General features: G+C 42.3%; 1 protein-coding gene across 6 annotated transcripts in view; it reads left to right on the plus strand.

Annotated features, from left to right (window-relative positions):
• MAP3K15 (mitogen-activated protein kinase kinase kinase 15) overlaps window positions 1–18,303 on the plus strand; it is a 100,234-nt gene that overhangs the window by 65,815 nt on the left and 16,116 nt on the right. For 4 of the 6 annotated variants that reach the window (XM_066619200.1, XM_066619196.1, XM_066619201.1 and 1 more), the window contains 10 exons: window positions 3,557–3,690; window positions 4,899–5,026; window positions 6,376–6,506; window positions 6,728–6,833; window positions 8,942–9,099; window positions 11,199–11,382; window positions 13,014–13,191; window positions 13,718–13,771; window positions 14,459–14,627; window positions 17,058–17,243. In XM_066619200.1, the coding sequence (XP_066475297.1) occupies window positions 3,557–3,690; window positions 4,899–5,026; window positions 6,376–6,506; window positions 6,728–6,833; window positions 8,942–9,099; window positions 11,199–11,382; window positions 13,014–13,191; window positions 13,718–13,771; window positions 14,459–14,627; window positions 17,058–17,243 (1,428 nt within the window). The remainder of the gene's footprint in view (window positions 1–3,556; window positions 3,691–4,898; window positions 5,027–6,375; window positions 6,507–6,727; window positions 6,834–8,941; window positions 9,100–11,198; window positions 11,383–13,013; window positions 13,192–13,717; window positions 13,772–14,458; window positions 14,628–17,057; window positions 17,244–18,303) is intronic. The other 2 variants (XM_066619198.1, XM_066619202.1) reach the window with 1 other exon arrangement.

The following is an 18,303-nucleotide window of genomic DNA, read 5'->3' on the forward strand; positions in this document are numbered from 1 at the left end:
GACTATATTGCCAAATGAGTGTGGTCAAATAATTATTTTTTTCTGCCTTTATCCAATTAATTGATTGGTTTACAAATTAGTGGACATCAGAATACCCAACTATAGAAATGCTCATTCCATATAAATGGGTATTTTAAAAGATATTTTGCATAAGAAGTGCTTTCAAAATGATAGGAGCAAGTGTTGGCTAACATTTGCAAATCTAGTTGCCATCTTTATGCTATCTCTACCTGCTGAATACTGTTCTATAGCTATGAAATATGAACGTGCTAAAAAATACGTTGACAGCTTCTAGTGTTATTTTCAGTTAATAGTGCATATTGCTTAACAGCTTGATCTGATGAAGTGCTGAAGCATGAAAAATGAGACTGCTTGAAAGGTGAGCTAATTTAGTGGGCAGGTCATGTTAGGGTATACAGAGACTTCCCTAGTGTAGCCTGTATGGTGACAGAAAGCGTGGCAATCACTGTCAACATGACCAGGGAAAGAATTTCAAGGGCATACTGACAGAAGATTGGCAGACAGAGATGTGTGGGTGCTTGGTTTCTAGTACTGTGGGGGAGGGGGGCCTAAGGGCCCAATCCTATGTTCCTTGTCTGCTCTGCGGCACAGTGGTACTGAAACAGGACAGAATAAGCATCTATATCTTCTGCCCTTACCCTGTGCTGTGTCTCCACAGCTCCAACGGTTCTACTTAGTTCTGTGCCAGCTCAATTGCTGGCGCAGAACCAAGGAGATCCACATCAGGCTCCACGGCTCAGGAGGTGGGGGATGCCCTCCAGCCCACGCAGTTTTGCCCCCTCCCCACCTTCCTCCTGCTCAGAAAATGCCTCCCAGCTACTTGGCAGGGAGCTTAGTGTGCACCGCTATTCCTTCTCCTGCCACTGGCAGGGAAGCTGAGTGACATGAGCCTCCCTGTTGGTGCTGCCTTACAGCACACTTGCAATGGCTGTTGCCCAGGCAGTGCACAAGTGAGCAGCACTGCCCAAGCTCAGGATCAGGCAGTAGTAATGCCTGTTGCTCCACGTATTTGGAGAGCAGCAGACATTTTCATGAATATGTGCATTAAGAGATGATTTACCCAACCTTGCAAGAAGGCTGACACCACATTTATTTATTATATTCTTATCTCACCTGTCTTTCACTGAACTCAAAGCAGAGTTCAAGTGGTCCTCAGAGACTGATCTAATGCAGACCTACGTAACTTCAGCAGGTAAGTGTAGTCATGAACTTGAATATAATGCCTGGGGACCAATTTGGGGTTCAGTTATGTGCAAATCATATGACTCAAATTCCAGTAGGATTTTTTTCTGTTTGCAAATACTGTATTAGGCAATGTTAAAAACCAGCCCTTTTATTTGTTCTCAGAACATTTGTGGAAAGCTGTCTAATTAATTGCGTGAAAAGTGTGAAATATCCTTCAATCAGTGAAACTTCAGTCTTAAGAGATAATTGGTTTTTGTTTGTTCTTGCGTTTTAATTCCCCCCCCCCCCGCTTTTAAGGCTGTTCTGAAGCCTACAGAAACAATGGGTGGACACGCACGGCCTCTGCAGGCTTCAGAAAGCCCTCCAGTGGCGACCTTATGGCATGTCGAGACACTAACACATACCTTTTTCTACTGCCCGTTACATGATGCTTCACGCATGAAATATCTAGGCCCATTGTTAGCTAGGATCCAGGGCTGGGAGGATTTAATCATGCTCCAGTTTGTCCTTTCCACATCTGAACCTGAGTCCTTGGATAAGGTCACTTCCTTTTTATCCAGGGTAATAGCCAGGCAGAATTCTGGGTCTCTGGGCAGTGTGTGAGAAAAGGACTGATGATTATGTTGTGATGTCATTGTATATGTGTGTCTTGTTTTGTTTTTTCCCCTCTGTATTTTATGCCAATAAAGGTCTTACTGAACTGAACTGAATGGGCAGACATGCACGGCCTCTGCAGCCTTCAGAAAGCCCTCCAGAGGTGACCTTATGGCATGTTTGCAAGCCCTTACCGCATGCCCAGCGCCAGAGCTAGACCAATGTGAGCCTGCCCTGGGCCAGCTCCAGCGCTGGGCCTGCATTCCGCCACCCAAACTGTCTAGTGGTGGAGAGGTGAGTGGGAGTGGGGGAGAGGAAGGGAGAAGACAGGCAGAGGGCAGGAAAAGACATGGCAAAGGAGCAGGGCAGTAGGAGGGACTGGTGGAACTTGGTTCCACCAGATCCTGAGCCCTGTGTAGGACCGCGCAGTCCAACATGGCACTCTCCAATTCTGTGGCAGCTCCAGAGCTGCTGTAGAATCAAGTAGCCCTATTGTGGGGCTACTTCCCTTACCCAGAGGAAGGGGACGAGAAGCTGCCACAAGCTGCCTGGTTGCATACAGGACACCACAGCAATGATTTTTGGCACCAGGCAGCTCAGGATTGGGCTACCATATATAACATTTATGACTTGGAGTGCACTATTATCCTATATCAGAATTTGATTAACCTTCTAGTCTAAAGTTAGCCTTCCTTAGATCTTCCTGCATTTTGTGCTCATTTACCCTACGGCTTCTCATATTACTCATATAAGCAGGGATTATAAAGCATGCTCAGCATCCATATGATGGTGGAGCAAGAGCATGCTAGCAAGTCCTGTCTCCCTACCCCTATCCATGACTACAGTGTTTGTCTACATGTCTTTTTTGTCTTCTTTATTCCTTAGCTGGCTCTTGGGGAACAGGCTGTCCTCTCAATCAATATGGTGCTGTATGTGCCACTGGGATCCATGTGTCATACGCTTCCACTCTTTGCAATTGTTGGTGATGTTTCTAGCCTCGTCAGTGATCAATTGCTGGTTCCTTAGGTCTTCATCAATGTGTTTGATCTGTGTTTTCTTTGGTGCTGCCCGTTGAACCCTCCAGTACAGAGGTCGCTCACACCTCTGTGTGCTGTGTGGCAGCGCTATACACTGTCTGCACTGTACTTGGGGTTAGATCTTTCCTGTGATTGCTACTCTAGAATGTTTCAGGGTGATAACTGCAGGGAGGTGTACAGTGGTGTTACTACAGACAAACGATGTATATTTGTACAGTTGGGGGGGGGCTTCAGGAATATATCAGTGTGGGCAGGGTTCACCACCATCCTCTTGCTCCTTTCTAATGCATGAATGCTGCCCATGCTTTAATGTCGAAAAAGGGCTGTATAATTTTTTCTGTTCTGTACTCAGCACTCAGGAAAATATATCCATTGACTAACTTAGGGCTAACTTGCAAAGAAATTGACTTGTATGGCATACATTCTTTTTATGAGCAGTCGCTTGTGTGGTTTAAAAAATGACCTATTTTTGTCAGAGATTCTGGCTGCTGTTTTCAATCACCTAGCTCTTATAATCAGACAGAATTAGTTTGTACGGGTTCTTTCCATACCATTATTAGCTTTAGACATTACGAAATATCTTTAGTTTATAGCATGTCTGCTGATGTTCAAGGCAATATATTCTTAATAGCATTTGTTTAAAAATGCTTTGACAAAATGTTCCTTCTTATATCTGAAAGACTTGACTTGTGTGCTGCTGTGCCCTCTTCTGCTTTTAGTATGAGTATGACTACGATGAGAATGGAGACCGAGTGGTATTAGGCAAAGGAACCTATGGTATAGTTTATGCTGGGAGAGATCTTAGCAACCAGGTCCGAATAGCCATCAAAGAAATTCCAGAAAGGGACAGCCGGTGAGTCTTACTATTTCTCAAAAAGTTTTGGAGGTGGGACATTATTTCTGGTATTGAGCCAGTAGTGGGCCTTGAGGGGGGCAGGGAGGCAAATGCCCCAAGCACTGCGTCCATGCAGTGCCAAAGTTGGTGCGGGAAGCCTTGTGAGGCTCCTGTTGTGAACTTAAACAGTACTTCCAGTTTCCCAAAAGTACTGCTTAAGACCACTGGGATGGCTCACAAGGCTTCCAGAGTTATCTTGGACATTGCATGAGGCTCCGTTGCACTGGGGTAAGTATGAGGGAATGGTAATGCGGACCTTTGCTGCACATACCCGATCTCATCTGATCTTGGAAGCTAAGTAGGGTCAGACCTGGTTAGTACTTGGATGGGAGACCGCCTGGGAATACTGGGTGCTGTAGGCTTATACCATAGTCTTTCGAGACTGAAGGTTGCCAACCAGCCTTTGCTGCAGGGCATGGACAGGGGCAGGTCCGTTGTAGTATTGAGCAGGGGTTACCTGTGTCACTGCCATTTCACTTCTGGTTTCTGAGACCAAACACAATCCTCTAAACAGCAGTAAGAGGGTCAAAGTGAGCAGGAGGACTTTCTACAGCACATGGTTTTGTGTACTGCTGCTCTGCCACTGCCTGGAGGCTCACACCACAGGCTGCTGGGAAGCAGGCAGCCTGTGCAAGTGCCTCGTGACCTCCCAAGGCATAGCAACATGCAGACTGGGAACCACTGCCCAATGTGTTGGTTCCTTTTTTGAATCAAACAAGCAAGCAAACAAACAAAAAACACTTGCTGGGAAGGCTGTGAAATGGAGCTTAACTGTAGTTCTGCTCATAATCATGCCCACGCCCCAGTAGAAAACTTTCAATGTTTTCTCATATTTTAGGAAGGAAAAGGTCAGTGGAAGCTTTTTTTCCCCTATTTAAATAATGTATGGAAATACTTTTGAAACTGGAACTACAGCAGGAGTGAAGTTCAAGGCCCTTCAACCCTTGCTATGATTTCACTCCATTTCACACTCATCCCATAGGTATTTAAAAACAAACAAACAAAGTAAACAAACCACAAACCCCATGCACTGCTCAATATTGCATATTTCCAGTAACGCCCAGCTTGGCCCTTAGCTATTTAAATTAGTAGATTTTCTCCTGTTTATAATTCCTGTAATTAACTCCTGGGATTTAGCCATTTTTTGACTTACATCTTTGTGACAGATACTCTCAGCCACTCCATGAAGAAATCGCCCTCCATAAATATCTAAAGCACCGGAACATTGTCCAGTATCTTGGTTCTGTTTCTGAAGATGGATATATTAAAATTTTCATGGAGCAGGTTCCGGGAGGTTGGTATCACATTCATGTTTCCTTATTTTGTATCTTGCTATAAATCGGTGGAGGAGATAACAACTACAATTGGTTCTAGAGCTTTTCTCTTGGGGCAAATAGCACCTGTGGACATGTGTATGTTTCTGGATCAGGACTGTGGGGGAGGGGTCAGAAACCCCCCCCCCCACTGTGCTCCTGATTTAGATTATCCTCTCCCCCTTGCATGATGCTTACATTATTAATAGTTATGTCTTCATTGTGGTTTTAATCTAGGCTCTGTTTGATCTAAAACAGTGATTTTCAACCAGTGTGCTGCTGCACATTGGTGTGCTGCAAATGATCTGCAGGTGTGCCACAAGAGTTTGGGGGAGGGTCATTTATTAGTATGGCCATTGAAACATAAGTATGGCACTGCCCCTGGACTGACAGTGCAGTGTTTCTTATCAATTGTCGGAAAAACAGATGGTGTGCCTTAAGAATTTCAGTGCCTTGTCAGTGTGCCGTGAAATGAAAAAGTTTGAAAATCACTGATCTAAAACCTCACAATTGCTTCCCATATCCATTCATAAACCTCATAAATGAGGTTTTCGGTTGTCTGTTTTGTTTTGGAAACATCAAGAAACAAGGAAAGAATGCTTAAAATAATTGGCTGTAGAATCTTAGAATCAAGTACACTTTTTGCACTTAGTTCTACCTCTGCCGGTGTCTCTGCACTTAGCTCTTCCTCTGCCAGTGAGGGAGGACATGACTGAGATATACAAAATTATACAGGGGATGGATAGAGTGGATAGGCACTCTTTTCCCTCTCACCTAACACCAGAATCAGGGGACGTCCACTATAGTTGGGTGTTAGGAGAGTTAGGACAGACAAAAGAAAATATTTCTTTACCCAGCATGTAATTAATCTGTGGAACTCTTAAACACAGGAAGTAGTGATGGCATCTTGCCTTGATGCCTTTAAGAGGGGATTGGACTAATTTCTGGAGGAAAAGTTCATCACAGGTTGCAAGTCATGGTAGGTATGTGTGAGTTCTTGGTTTTAGAGACAAGCTGCCTCTGATTGCCAGATGCAGGGGAGGGCACAGAACTCAAGTTGTGTCTGTCGTCTTGTGTGCTTCCTGGGGCATTTGGTGAACCAGTGTGAGATACAGGAAGCGGGACTAGGTGGGCCTTTGGCCTGATCCAGCAGGCTTTTCTTATGTTCTTATGTTTATGTTCTTATGTCTGTATACCATGAGATATGCTGAGTATTGCCCAATGTGAGGTATGCAGTACTTAGATATAAAATACTGAGGATTCAATTATGACAGGTCTGGATGCCCTTGACAGAATAATTTTGTATCATTTCTTTTCTGTCTAAACCCAGGGAGTCTTTCGGCACTACTAAGATCAAAATGGGGACCAATGAAAGAACCCACAATTAAGTTTTACACTAAGCAGATCCTAGAAGGCTTGAAGTACCTCCATGAGAACCAGATAGTACACAGAGACATAAAAGTGAGCATGTATATACTACTTTATATATATTTTTTTAAGAAATACATATTACAGAAATACTAGATTCAATCATTTCACTACTGGAAGTTGCTTCTTTTTAGGAAGAATTACTAAAATACCTCCTAAGAATTGCTAACAAGTTTAAAGTAAATTCAGAGGAACTGCAGCCAAGTTTCTGGTGAAATGTGTGTGCCAGCCTCTTATTATTTATGTTTATTTAGGGAGACAATGTTTTAGTGAACACATACAGTGGAGTAGTAAAAATTTCTGATTTTGGAACTTCTAAACGCCTTGCAGGAGTCAATCCATGTACAGAGACATTTGCAGGTAAGAACATCTGTTTTTTGTTTGTTGCTCTGGTTAGTGATCATCATTAGGAGGATCTAGGCTTTTCCTCCCAGTCCTTTTGAAAGCTAAAATAATGGTCTTGGGATTTAAAGGTGTTCCCAAGCAAAGCAATCATTTGCAAGGGAAACAATTAACAGGGGAGGAAATGGTGGACAAAAGACTTTTTTTTCCCTGTTTTCTCTTGCAGTCCCACCTTCCCACCCCCCCACCCCCTGTGCAGTCAGACTCATGTTTATGATTGAACCACAGTGGGAAAGCAATATGAGCAAGAGAGTATTGCAAAAGAAGAATTCTAAGAAAGAATGGGTTGTTGACCCATTTTGGGTTAAGCACTGAATGTACTCACCCACTGCTGTCCCCCTATTAATCCAGTGCTGCTGAATTGCGTCTGAAAAGTAGAGGCCCAACTTCCCAAGCATACAGTTGCCTACAAAAGCTGAATTAAGGCCGTAAGAGCCTATATTATTTGTAGCTATAAGAGTATGGAGAATTAATGGTGGCATATTTAAAGTGAAAGTTGTTGAAAAATAGCATTTATTATCCATCTTTTCATTTGACATTGAAATATTACATGTATTACAATGAAATATTACATAGTATGCCTTTTTTCTTGTCAATTTCATATTTCATACACTCAAGGGTTATTTGTACAGTGAGAATAGATAAATGTCTTTTTCCTCTATTATTGTATCTCAGAATTATAATAAACATGTTCTTCTATATCAGTTACAGATTTCAATATATTCAGTCTATATATGGATTTCTTCTATACCAGTTACAGATTTCAAATTAATGTAATGTTTGTTTAATGAGTGGTTTCCAACCTGGGGGTCATGACCCCCCCCCCCCCGGGAAACCAGAATCACTGCATTCCCCCTTAAGGGAAGTGGCTACAGTGGTGACTTCAACGACAGCACTTCAAGTGATGGTGCTGCCACAGTGGAAAAAGGTTTTTTTTTTTTTACAGTACCTTGGGGTAGTGCTCACCACTTGGGGTCTGCAGCTCCTTCTGCAGGTCTCCCTGCTGCTCAAAATGGCTCCCTGCTGCCATCACAACCCACTTCCGATTAATATAAGAAATAGTCACCAAGGATTTGTTCAACCAGCCTAATGTCACTAAGATTATGTCAGTGCTTTTCAACTAGTGGTACTTGGGCCCACTGCAATGGCACTTCCCCACCTGGCCCAATTTCATTGGAAGTGGAGGTAGCTGGGGCAGTGGGCACCTGTGGACAAGATGTAGTTGTACAGCAGCTTAACCCCTTTGAAAAAGGTACAGCTTGAGGACAGAAGGTACACAAAGAACTTCCAACTGTGGGGCAAGCTGCCCACTTTCCATACACAGCCGGAGTATTTGGTGATGAGAAGAAAGTGAAAAATCAAATGGTGCATCAGTTTAATTGATTGTCTCACTGTGTATGAGCGCTTTAAATTCCCATGACATTCATTTTCATTTATTAGAGCCAAGGAAAAGTCAGTAAGTTTTGAATCAATATTTTCCAGGCTATTAAAATGAACAGCCAATTACAAGCTTATTTTTTTGTTTAGGGTCTAGTGAGTGGTCTTAAAAATACCAAATGCTGTAGCTTTACTGAAACTAAGCAGGAGTGGGCCAGCTGTTGGGGTGCAAGATCACTGGGAACTTCATGTAAGAACAGGAGAGATTTTTTTGTTTTTAAAGAAAACTTACCAATTAAATATTTCTTAGAGTGTTATTTATCAGTCAGCCACACTTCTAAACATATTGCTGCGCTGGCTCTCAGAGAACTACCCAGTCAATCATCATTTGTATCCAATCTATTACAAATGCTGTCCATGCTGTCAAACTGCACATGCAAAAACCATGGAATAGGTTTTGAAGTGGAATCTTTTCAGTCTAGTTACATGAACTAAATGAATTTTCTTCCTTCTAAAATCTACCCCATTGCAAAAGCAGCAGTGTAGAGAAATTGCAGTATAGTGACTGAGAGTTGTTGGCATTGGCACTTTCCCATCTGTCATAGAAATACCATTTTGCAAAACAGTTGTGAAAGAGCACAGTACTGTATTCAGTAATGAAAAGGTACAATATTTGTTCTTGACTTTAGGCACTTTACAGTATATGGCTCCAGAGATTATTGATAAAGGACCTCGAGGTTATGGTGCACCAGCTGATATCTGGTCACTGGGCTGCACCATCATTGAAATGGCAACGGGAAAGCCTCCATTTCATGAACTGGGAGAACCACAAGCAGCTATGTTCAAAGTAAGTGGTGTTTGCCAAAGAATTTGTGCTCTAACAGTCATTGCTATAATCCTAATATCACCTATATGGGAGCAGTTTAATTTATTCCAATGACTCTACTCAGTGGCTTGGAAGGCAGCCTTGAAGCAAGATGAAGTGGGCTGCTTTAGGTGATGGCTTGTGGGCCAGATCTTGGGAGCAGCACAGCAGCCCATCTATTCATCACCATGGGTAGCCTGCAGAAGAAGGGAAGCAAAGCTGTACTGCAGTGCTTTCCCCTTCATAATAGAAAAGGAAGGAAGGGAAAGAAGTAGGAGAGACTTCTTGTCAAATTGGTTTTACTTTCTTGCATGGTATGTGCTGGGCAGAGTTGGGGGGGGTGAGAGGTTGGCAGTTCTGAGGAACGGAATTGATGGGAATTTCTGGGCCAGTTCTAAGACTTGTTTATCTACCAGAAGGATATTGTGTCAGTCCAATCTCCAGACTATCACGATTAACAAACCTAGCATTTGTAGTGGTGACAACAGCCATAACTTGATGCTGTTACATTGGGAAGTAACTTTATGGTCATCTCTTCCAACAATCACATTACAGTTTTTATTTCCCCCTTACTTTGGGGTCAGTGTGTGACATTAACTCTGTGTGATTGCATGGCATTTCTTATGCTTCAAAAGTACAAACCTTGCCAAAAGGATGGCTCAAGGAAGGGTGAAGCAACCAGTGTGGCCTGCAGACAGTAGGGAGCTGCAAAAAGTCTTGATGTGCTATTCACACTGAATCTGCTGTCACCTTCCTGAAGCTCACTCCAGTTGGAGCCGCTGTGATCTACTTCCTGCTTGCTAATATAAAAAGGGAAGTGAATTGGAAGGCCCCCACCCTCTTACTTTTTTCTTCCGTTGTGGTCCCTTTATACAAAATAGGAAGCATGAGACGCACATTCCAGTGCATTCTGTATTTCTTTGTTTTGTTTAGAGGGACCACAGGAAAGGTAAGGGGATAGGAGGAAGACTTGTTGCCGTCTGTGCAGTGAGTGGGGATGTGAGTGGTGGATGGCAGAGGTGGCATCAAGCAGCAATCACCTTCCACCAGCCCTGCCTGGCCTAGTGATGGTGGTGATCTGAAGGCAAATAAGAAGTAGTATATTAAAGCTGTGCTTTGGAAGTTAAAACATTAATATACTATTCTGTAACTCACCTCTGTTGTTTAGCATTTTTACTTCTACTGGCATCACATGGAAATATTGTTGAACATCAATTGTGTATCACCATTTTTATTGTGAGTGTACGATAGGGCCACACTACATCAATTCAGGTCTAAATGCTAAATTATTTTCACAGGCTCTTGGCAATAATTAAGCCATTTAGCTACTGTTGGACCCTAAGGTCAACTTCAGGTCTGAGCCCATCCTAATTTCTTTCCAAAGCTTATTTTGTGTAGCTGTTTTAAACTTGGGAAACATAGATTTGCAAACTGAGTAGAATGCATAAAATATTTTGTCTTCAGAATATTTCATAAACATTGCATGAGAGGCTGAGAAGTGGTAACCAAGGCTGATACAACCAGAACATGGAGGTCACGGTGTTCGCATGTGATTCTGAAGTGCTTTGTTTTACTTTTAAAAGATAATAATTGGTATATGAAAGTACACTTTAAAACTCTGAACATACCAGTTGGAGGAAAGTAAAAATCTAAAATAAATACACAACATTGGCCTAAAGAAGGGTAGAATCTTACCACAACTGTGTAACATACACATTTTTGCAATGTCAGACCAAAGCTTCTTAGTGAACTCAGGTGTCTACCTTCAACTTTACTAACTCATCTTTTACCTTCTGTCAGACAAGATCACTTTGTGACACGGATAACTAGTCAGTGTGGATAATGGTTATAAATGCTCAGAAATTGGACTCAAACGAATTCCAAAGGGGTTTGACAGTGGCCTTTGGAACCCATCTGTTAGACCCAAGCCCTTTTAGGACATTCTATAAACTGGGTAATGTGACCAAAATTCTACATCATGAAGGAAAACTGATATATTGCTTTCTCTCACAAAATAAATTAATTCAACTTTAGATTATTTTTGTGCAAATTAATATAGGCATAACCTTATTAACTTGCAGGTTGGAATGTTTAAAATTCACCCTGAAATCCCCGAGTCACTATCTGCTGAAGCACGGGCCTTTCTCTTGCTCTGCTTTGAACCTGATCCAAATAAACGTATCACAGCATCTGACTTGCTTAAAGACCCTTTCCTGAAGCAGGTGAACAAGGGCAAGAAAAACAGAATTGCATTCAAGCCTTCCGGTAAGAAATTACTTACTTACTAGACCTTTATAGAATAAATGCATACATATTCATAGCACATATTAAAAAAATCACCATATGGGAAGCTAAAGTAAATCATGCATTCTTTCTTTTACAGTTAGTATGTTACATTAGGCTAGTTCTCAGATTGTAAAACAGCCTCCTGGGATCTAATCATTACTATTTCCTTTGAATAACTAATTGTAAATAATTCGTTATTGAATGCACCCTTGACAGCTAACAAGGCATGAATATCTGTATCCAAATTCGTAGAAAGTATAAGTATGGATATAGTTGTCGCAGATCATTGTTCCAGGGGCAATACAAAAGTATATGGGGCACAGTCTCAAGGTCCTTTGCATTACATTCACAACATTTAGCCCCATTTCCCAGACCTTCAAATCTAGCTTTGAAGATGTTTGATGGAAATACATTACAACTAGCATCGAATATGCCCATAGTGCCTGGGGGTTATCGATCAAAAACAGATATCTTGGCCTAATTCCATATGTTAAAGGTAAGTGCAATTGAAGTGATGCACAAATCTCTTGTCTGTCTATATCGGTATAGCCAAAAGAATATTAGATTTATCATAATTAAGCTGTAGGTAATTCTTAACTAGATAATCAGTGCAGCCCTTCACCAATCGCTTTTGGCCTACCTTAGTGTAGGATATCAGTACCATATCATCGGCATACAATAATAATGGAATTGGAAACATACCTAATTTAGGGCAATGGGAGTCTACCACAGCTAAAGCAGGAGCCAAGTCATTAATATAAAGATTAAATAAATTAGGTACAAGGACACACCCTTGCTTAACACCTCTATTTATAGAAATTGACTCATAGATTAACAGCTGCCGAGACCCTAACTTGACAAGAGGTGTTAGAATAAAGTCTTTGTATTAACATAAGGAGTCTCTTCTCCACTCTCATCTGATTTAATTTACTCCACAGAGTCTATCCATGGAGTCAAACGTGGCCTTAACATCCAAGAACGTTGTATACAGCTGGAAAATGAGATAAAATGGAAATCTGCTTAAAAATAAGATGTGATAAAACCATACATTGATCCATTATGGATCTTCCTGTTCTAAATCCAGCCTACTTGGGTCCTAAGATATTATTTTCAATCACCCAGGAGGGTAACCTCCTGAGTAGATGGGCCACGTATAACTTTCCAGTGATGGACAGAAGGCGTATCAGCCTACAGTTACAGGGCAACTTTTCCCTAACCTTTCTTATAAATAGGGACAATACAAGTCCAAATTTTGAGATAATTCCTGTACTATCGATCTGAGTGAAAAGGTCTGCTGGAATTGGCACCCACCATTCTGGTTTTGCCAGTATCCCAAGTAACCAGTGCCTGCAGTTCAGACACAACGTCCCTTCCAGCTTTTTTCCTGGGTTAACTGCACTAGCGAAGCTAAAACCACCACAGTGTTGGTTTGAGGAGTTTCACATTAATTGCCCTACTTTATTTCTGCTCCTTGCAAATCACACAGCTTTCTTGTAGTTTCATATCGTTTTCTAGCCATTTTTATTCAATTGTCATAATTCAATTATTTCATTTCTCATTAAAAGGTGGATATATTTGTTTGCCAATTTTCTTTTCCTTGTGTGCTCCAGATTATAATCGCAGTACATCTCTCCCTTTGCCAGTCCAAGGGGAGCAGGCTGGCAGCAGCAGCAGTGAGCCTGGCTCAGTCTCGCCAGACTCTGATGTACAGCACGACATGTTCTTTGAAAAGACAAAGCGCTCTGTGTCAGAAGTTCAAGGAAAGAATCCCATTGCCCATTTACTAAGGTAAACCTTGACCTATACAAAAGAGCATGCTAGGTTCACAGGAAAGTCAATTGTGCTTAATACATAAGCATTTGTTCTTGATTGTGAATACTGTGTATGGCTTGGTCCATAGCAAAAGCATCCATTGGAATTCAGTGTCTCTTTTAAATACATCCTCTTGTATTAGGACATTGCAGTGATGTGCTGTAGTAAAACTACAAGTGATTAAATTACTAGTCAAACTACTTTTTGTGCAGTTGAATGGTAGTTATTACTGGTTTCATGAAAAGTAGTTCACATTTATTTACTCCTATTTACATTAGGTGAGGAGGGCTCTTAATCTTTTGGGTACTCCCATCTTCTGGAACTTCCTGAGGCACTTGCATGAAGCTTTGGACTGCCAAGGCACCTAGCAAGAGTGCAGATTGGGGCCTCTGTTGACCCATGCACTTGCATGTAAACCAATGCAAACATTCAAAATAAGGGTCTGCTAACAATGCTATGTGAATAAAATAAATGTCGGATAACCCAATCTTCTGCTTCCCAGCACCCAGAGCTGCAGCAGCACCGAAATGGCGACCGCTTCATCCAATGGGGCCAGGTAAGCAGCTGCAGGTCTTTTCAGGGTAAGGGAACTTGTGTTCCCTTGCCCTGTGTAGTGGCCTGGCGGCCCCCAATGAGTCTCCTTGGCTCTGCACCCGCTCCTGAACAAGTGTGGAATTGAGGGGGCCCTTGTTGGGTTTCCTGGGCCAAGAGGGGGTTAGGATATGGTGGCAGAGCCTGCCACTGTCTCCATCCCCTTCCACCCTGCTTCTTTCCCCCACCCTCCCTCTGCCTCGACTTACTGCTCTGCCACCAGGAGCTCACCTGGCACTTTGGGCAGCGTCAGACCAGCCTCTGCTTGGTGCTGGCTCAGCTTGGGCTTATGCTGAGCTGGTGCCAGCCCAGCAGTGAGTGTTGCAGGCTAGGATCAGAGTGTTGAAGGATAGTATTGGGCCCTAAAGTCCCTAAACCTGAATAAACTATTTTGTTTGACTTTTTAGAAAATGACTTTTTAGAAAATTTCAGATTTTCAATCTGAAAAGGGGTGAGGATTCATTACTGAAAACAATAGGATAAAACTACTTCAAATTTCAGTAATACTCAGTGATGGAAATCATTGGGATACATATAAACGGGTCTGTTCATTTACAGAGATTTAATGGGGCTATTATTCAGATCCTTTTTGACTCTAGTTGGCTCACTTGTAGTTCCAAGTGTCATGTGTCTGCTGTCATTTCTGGCCTAGTATTCCTGACGAGAGCTCAGTTTCAGATGAGCGAAGTTCCTCCCCTTCTCTTGAGGATTCTGGTCTTTTCTTGCTACGAAAGGACAGTGAACGCCGTGCAATTCTCTATAAAATCCTCAAGGAGGAGCAGAACCAAGTTGCTTCTAATTTACAAGAGTGTGTGGCACAGGTAATAACAGCATTTGGGCTTGTTTTCCCAAATAATGTATTATTTATATTGAACTGCTATTGTTAACAGTATTTATATTCTGCTTTTCAACAACAAAAAAAGCTCACAACGCAGTTTACAGAAAAAATAAAATAACTAAATGCCCCCTGTGCCAAAGGGGCTCACAATCTAAAAAGATGCAGAACACCACCAGCAAAGAGCCACTAGAAAAGCCCTTGTGCTGAGGTTAAAACAGATAGTTACTCTCCTCCTGCTAAATACAAGAGCCTTTGATCATAGTTCATATAAGTATGCCTGATGTGTTTGGACTATCTTTGCAGAAGCCAGGTGATTTCAGATGTCTTTTTAATATTGCTTTTTGTTCTGTCCATATCTTCCCCTTTTATTAGGAAGACAGCAATATGAATTTGTGTTTTAAGGAAAATGAAATGGATCTAAATGCTGTTTCAGTCTTGGAATTGATTATATTAACAGTGAATTTAGTTCAAGTTCTTCATTGTTAGCTAATTTTAATCCTTGCATGTTTGGATGTTTGATTTGGGATGTTGCCTGAAGAAAAGTGCCATGCATTGGCAAAGCAATCAGTAACTTTAACCATGGATAACACTAAACAGACTTCCTCTTTTAAACGGTGTTTTCACATCTTGCTTAAATGATAACACCTAGTTGGCATTAACCACTAATCATTTATTTCTAGAAAAAAACAAAATGGGGAACTTGGTAATCTCAAGTAGGGTACTTTTGGTACATGTGGAACTCTTTTTTTTCTGGTTTGAAATGGATCACACTTTACACTCAAAAATATATATTCCAGTCCCAACACCATAGGCAGGCATCCTAAATGCAACTGTAGTTGCAATGGTTTCTGTTGGCACTAGGCATCCCACCTTCTCCTCTGGTCAGTCAGGAGTCCATGATGGTGCTGTGCTTTCTGAGCAATGCTGGTGATTCTTTGACTATGCAGTGTACCTGTCAACTATAGCATAGGCAGCATCATGTTATTGCATAGATATTGAGTGAGAACAAATGCTACACGTCTGATGCACCAAATAAGTGGATGCATCCAACAGTGTGACTTGGGCTGAAATACTGTACACACTTACATGGGAGTAAGTCCCATTTGAACTCATTAATACTTTATTCTAAGTGGACATGCCTAGGATTGCACAGTTAATTTTTCATCCCCTCTAACTGCATATTTGTATGCCGCAGCACCTAGGATTAGAATCACTGTCCTAAAGTGATACTCTTTACTTCTGAATATAGAAGTAAGCAAACGGAAAGGGTTATGGGCAGGAGGACTGGTCTAGAGGGTAGAGCCTCCGTTAGCCTGAAGATAAGATCAGAAGGTCGCCAGTTCGAGGACACCGGCAGCTCCCTGAATGACTGAGAATGGAGAGACCTTGAAGCAGCTGACAAGCTGAGCTGAGTGATTCTGCCTGCTCTTGGTGTGAGCAAGAAGCATCTTGGCTGTCCTCCATGTGAGAGATGGAGCTGCTTATCAGCCTGCGTGGGAGAACTGGAAGCCAGAAGTGAGACCAAACCAGGAAGATCCATTCTGAAATGTTGTTGGTTCTTGAAAGAGAGAACCTCTATGATTGCAAAAATCCCCTTCAGGGATTTAGAAATGCCTGCCTATGTAAACCGCCTTGAATAAAGTCAGAGGAGTAATTCGATGACCAGAAAGGTGGTATAAATACCCAGTTGTTGTTGTTGTTGTTGTTATTAGTCATGGTCCCAACATCAAATGCTATTAAAGACTCACGGCCCAATCCTATCTAGCATAAGAGCAGCAACTCCAAACGGTTATCGCTGTATCCTGTGTGGGAATTGAGCAGGCTGGGGACATTTATCTCCTTACTCCAAGTAAAGCCCCAGCCTATTCAGTGGGCCTTCTTGACTCTGCACCAGCTAATTCACTGGCACAGAATCAAGAAGCCCCATGTTAGGCTTTTGAATTCAACAGGGGGGGATAGGATTCAGCGAGCAAGGCCTCTGCCAGTCCCACCCCCTCCTTGGCCTGTCCCTCCCCTGTTCCACCTTCACTCCACCCTCCCCTGCTCAGGAAGTTCTCCTCCTTGCCCTCCCACCACCCTCTCCACACCTCAGCACCACTCTGCACTCACCTGCTCTCCACCAGCAGGTGGGGGGCCCACTGCAATGTTGACAGGGCAGCACAGGCCTCCCTGCCAGCACCACTTACTCCGTGGGTGGCACAAACATTCCTTTCAGCATGTATGTGACACCGAGCGCTGATGCTTCAGTTGCAGCGCTGCTGGTTGGGCAGTGTTGGATCAGTCTGCCACCTATGCAATTAAGGCACTTAATGCTAAGAATTTCTAATTTTCTGGTAAATAAACGGGCTCTCATCTGTGAACCTTACCATTTGCTGGTGTGTTTTTTGATTTTGCATATTCAACTTTTTTTCAGAGTTCTGAAGAACTGCATCTTTCGGTTGCTCACATCAAGCAGATAATTGGGATTCTGAGAGATTTCATACGCTCTCCTGAACACAGAGTTATGGCAACAACCATATCCAAGTTGAAAATTGACCTGGATTTTGATAGTACTTCGATCAATCAGATTCATCTAGTATTATTTGGATTTCAGGATGCAGTGAGTTCATAAAAAGTACAATTTTTCTGATGTGAGATGGGAGAAAATTTCTGCTTTTGCAACCTGCATTTGTCATACTCTGGTTCCCTGGACTAGCCAGTGTTTCTCTATCATTATAGTCCATGGGATATGATACAACTACATCTGCTACTATTCAAGCAGATCTGCTAGCTTCTAGTATTCTAGGGAAAGAGAAGAGCTATAACCATGTGACAACTCAGTAGTTTGGCAATTTCTTTAACTGTTATTTCAAATGTGGACCAGAATGCATCTCCAGAAAATGCATTATTATTCACTTTTGTAAAACTGAACCCCACAGCCTTCTTTCATAGGAAACATTTCTGAGAGGTGGTGTAGAAAACACAGTGACATATAACAAGATATAACCAGAAGTGACAGACCCAATCACGGTGTACTGCTAATATAAAAACAGCAGGTAACATCTATGTTAGCTCTTCCTCTGGAGCAAGTGCTACCTATAATTTCAGCTATATCTTTGCAACAGCTCTCTTTGCAGTTGTCACAATATTATGAGCCTCTAATAATAATATTATTATACTAATCACCATAGCAATTATAAAGTTAATGTACTTCAGAGACAGTGAGAATAACATATTTGAATAGCATTTTAAGGTCTAGAATTCTTTCTTGCTAACTGGGATGTAGATTATAGCTCCTTGGGACAACAACCTGTCTCAATTGTTTCTCTGCAAAGTACTATGAACATTAATTTTGCTATTTAGATACAGTGCAAGTTCCTAACTTGCACTGGAACAGGCAGGCTGGCCGGTCTGCGCTGTATCCAGTGCAAGTTTGAGTCTGGCTGTGGCTTGGCCTGAGGCAAGGGAAAATGATTCCCCTTACCCTGGGTAGAGCCATAGCAGCCCCAATGGACCTACTTGCATCTTCGCCACCTAAAAAGGTGGCACAAATCCAATCTGCCCAGTTGCCCTAGGCTGCCCGGGAACGGAGCTAAGATTTGGCATAAGTGCTGGATCCTGACCCCACCTCCCGCTGCCCGCCCTCCCCCTTATCCTGGAACATCTCCACTTCGTCCTCC

Source organism: Tiliqua scincoides, chromosome 3 (assembly GCF_035046505.1).
Source record: "Tiliqua scincoides isolate rTilSci1 chromosome 3, rTilSci1.hap2, whole genome shotgun sequence".
NCBI lineage: Eukaryota > Metazoa > Chordata > Lepidosauria > Squamata > Scincidae > Tiliqua > Tiliqua scincoides.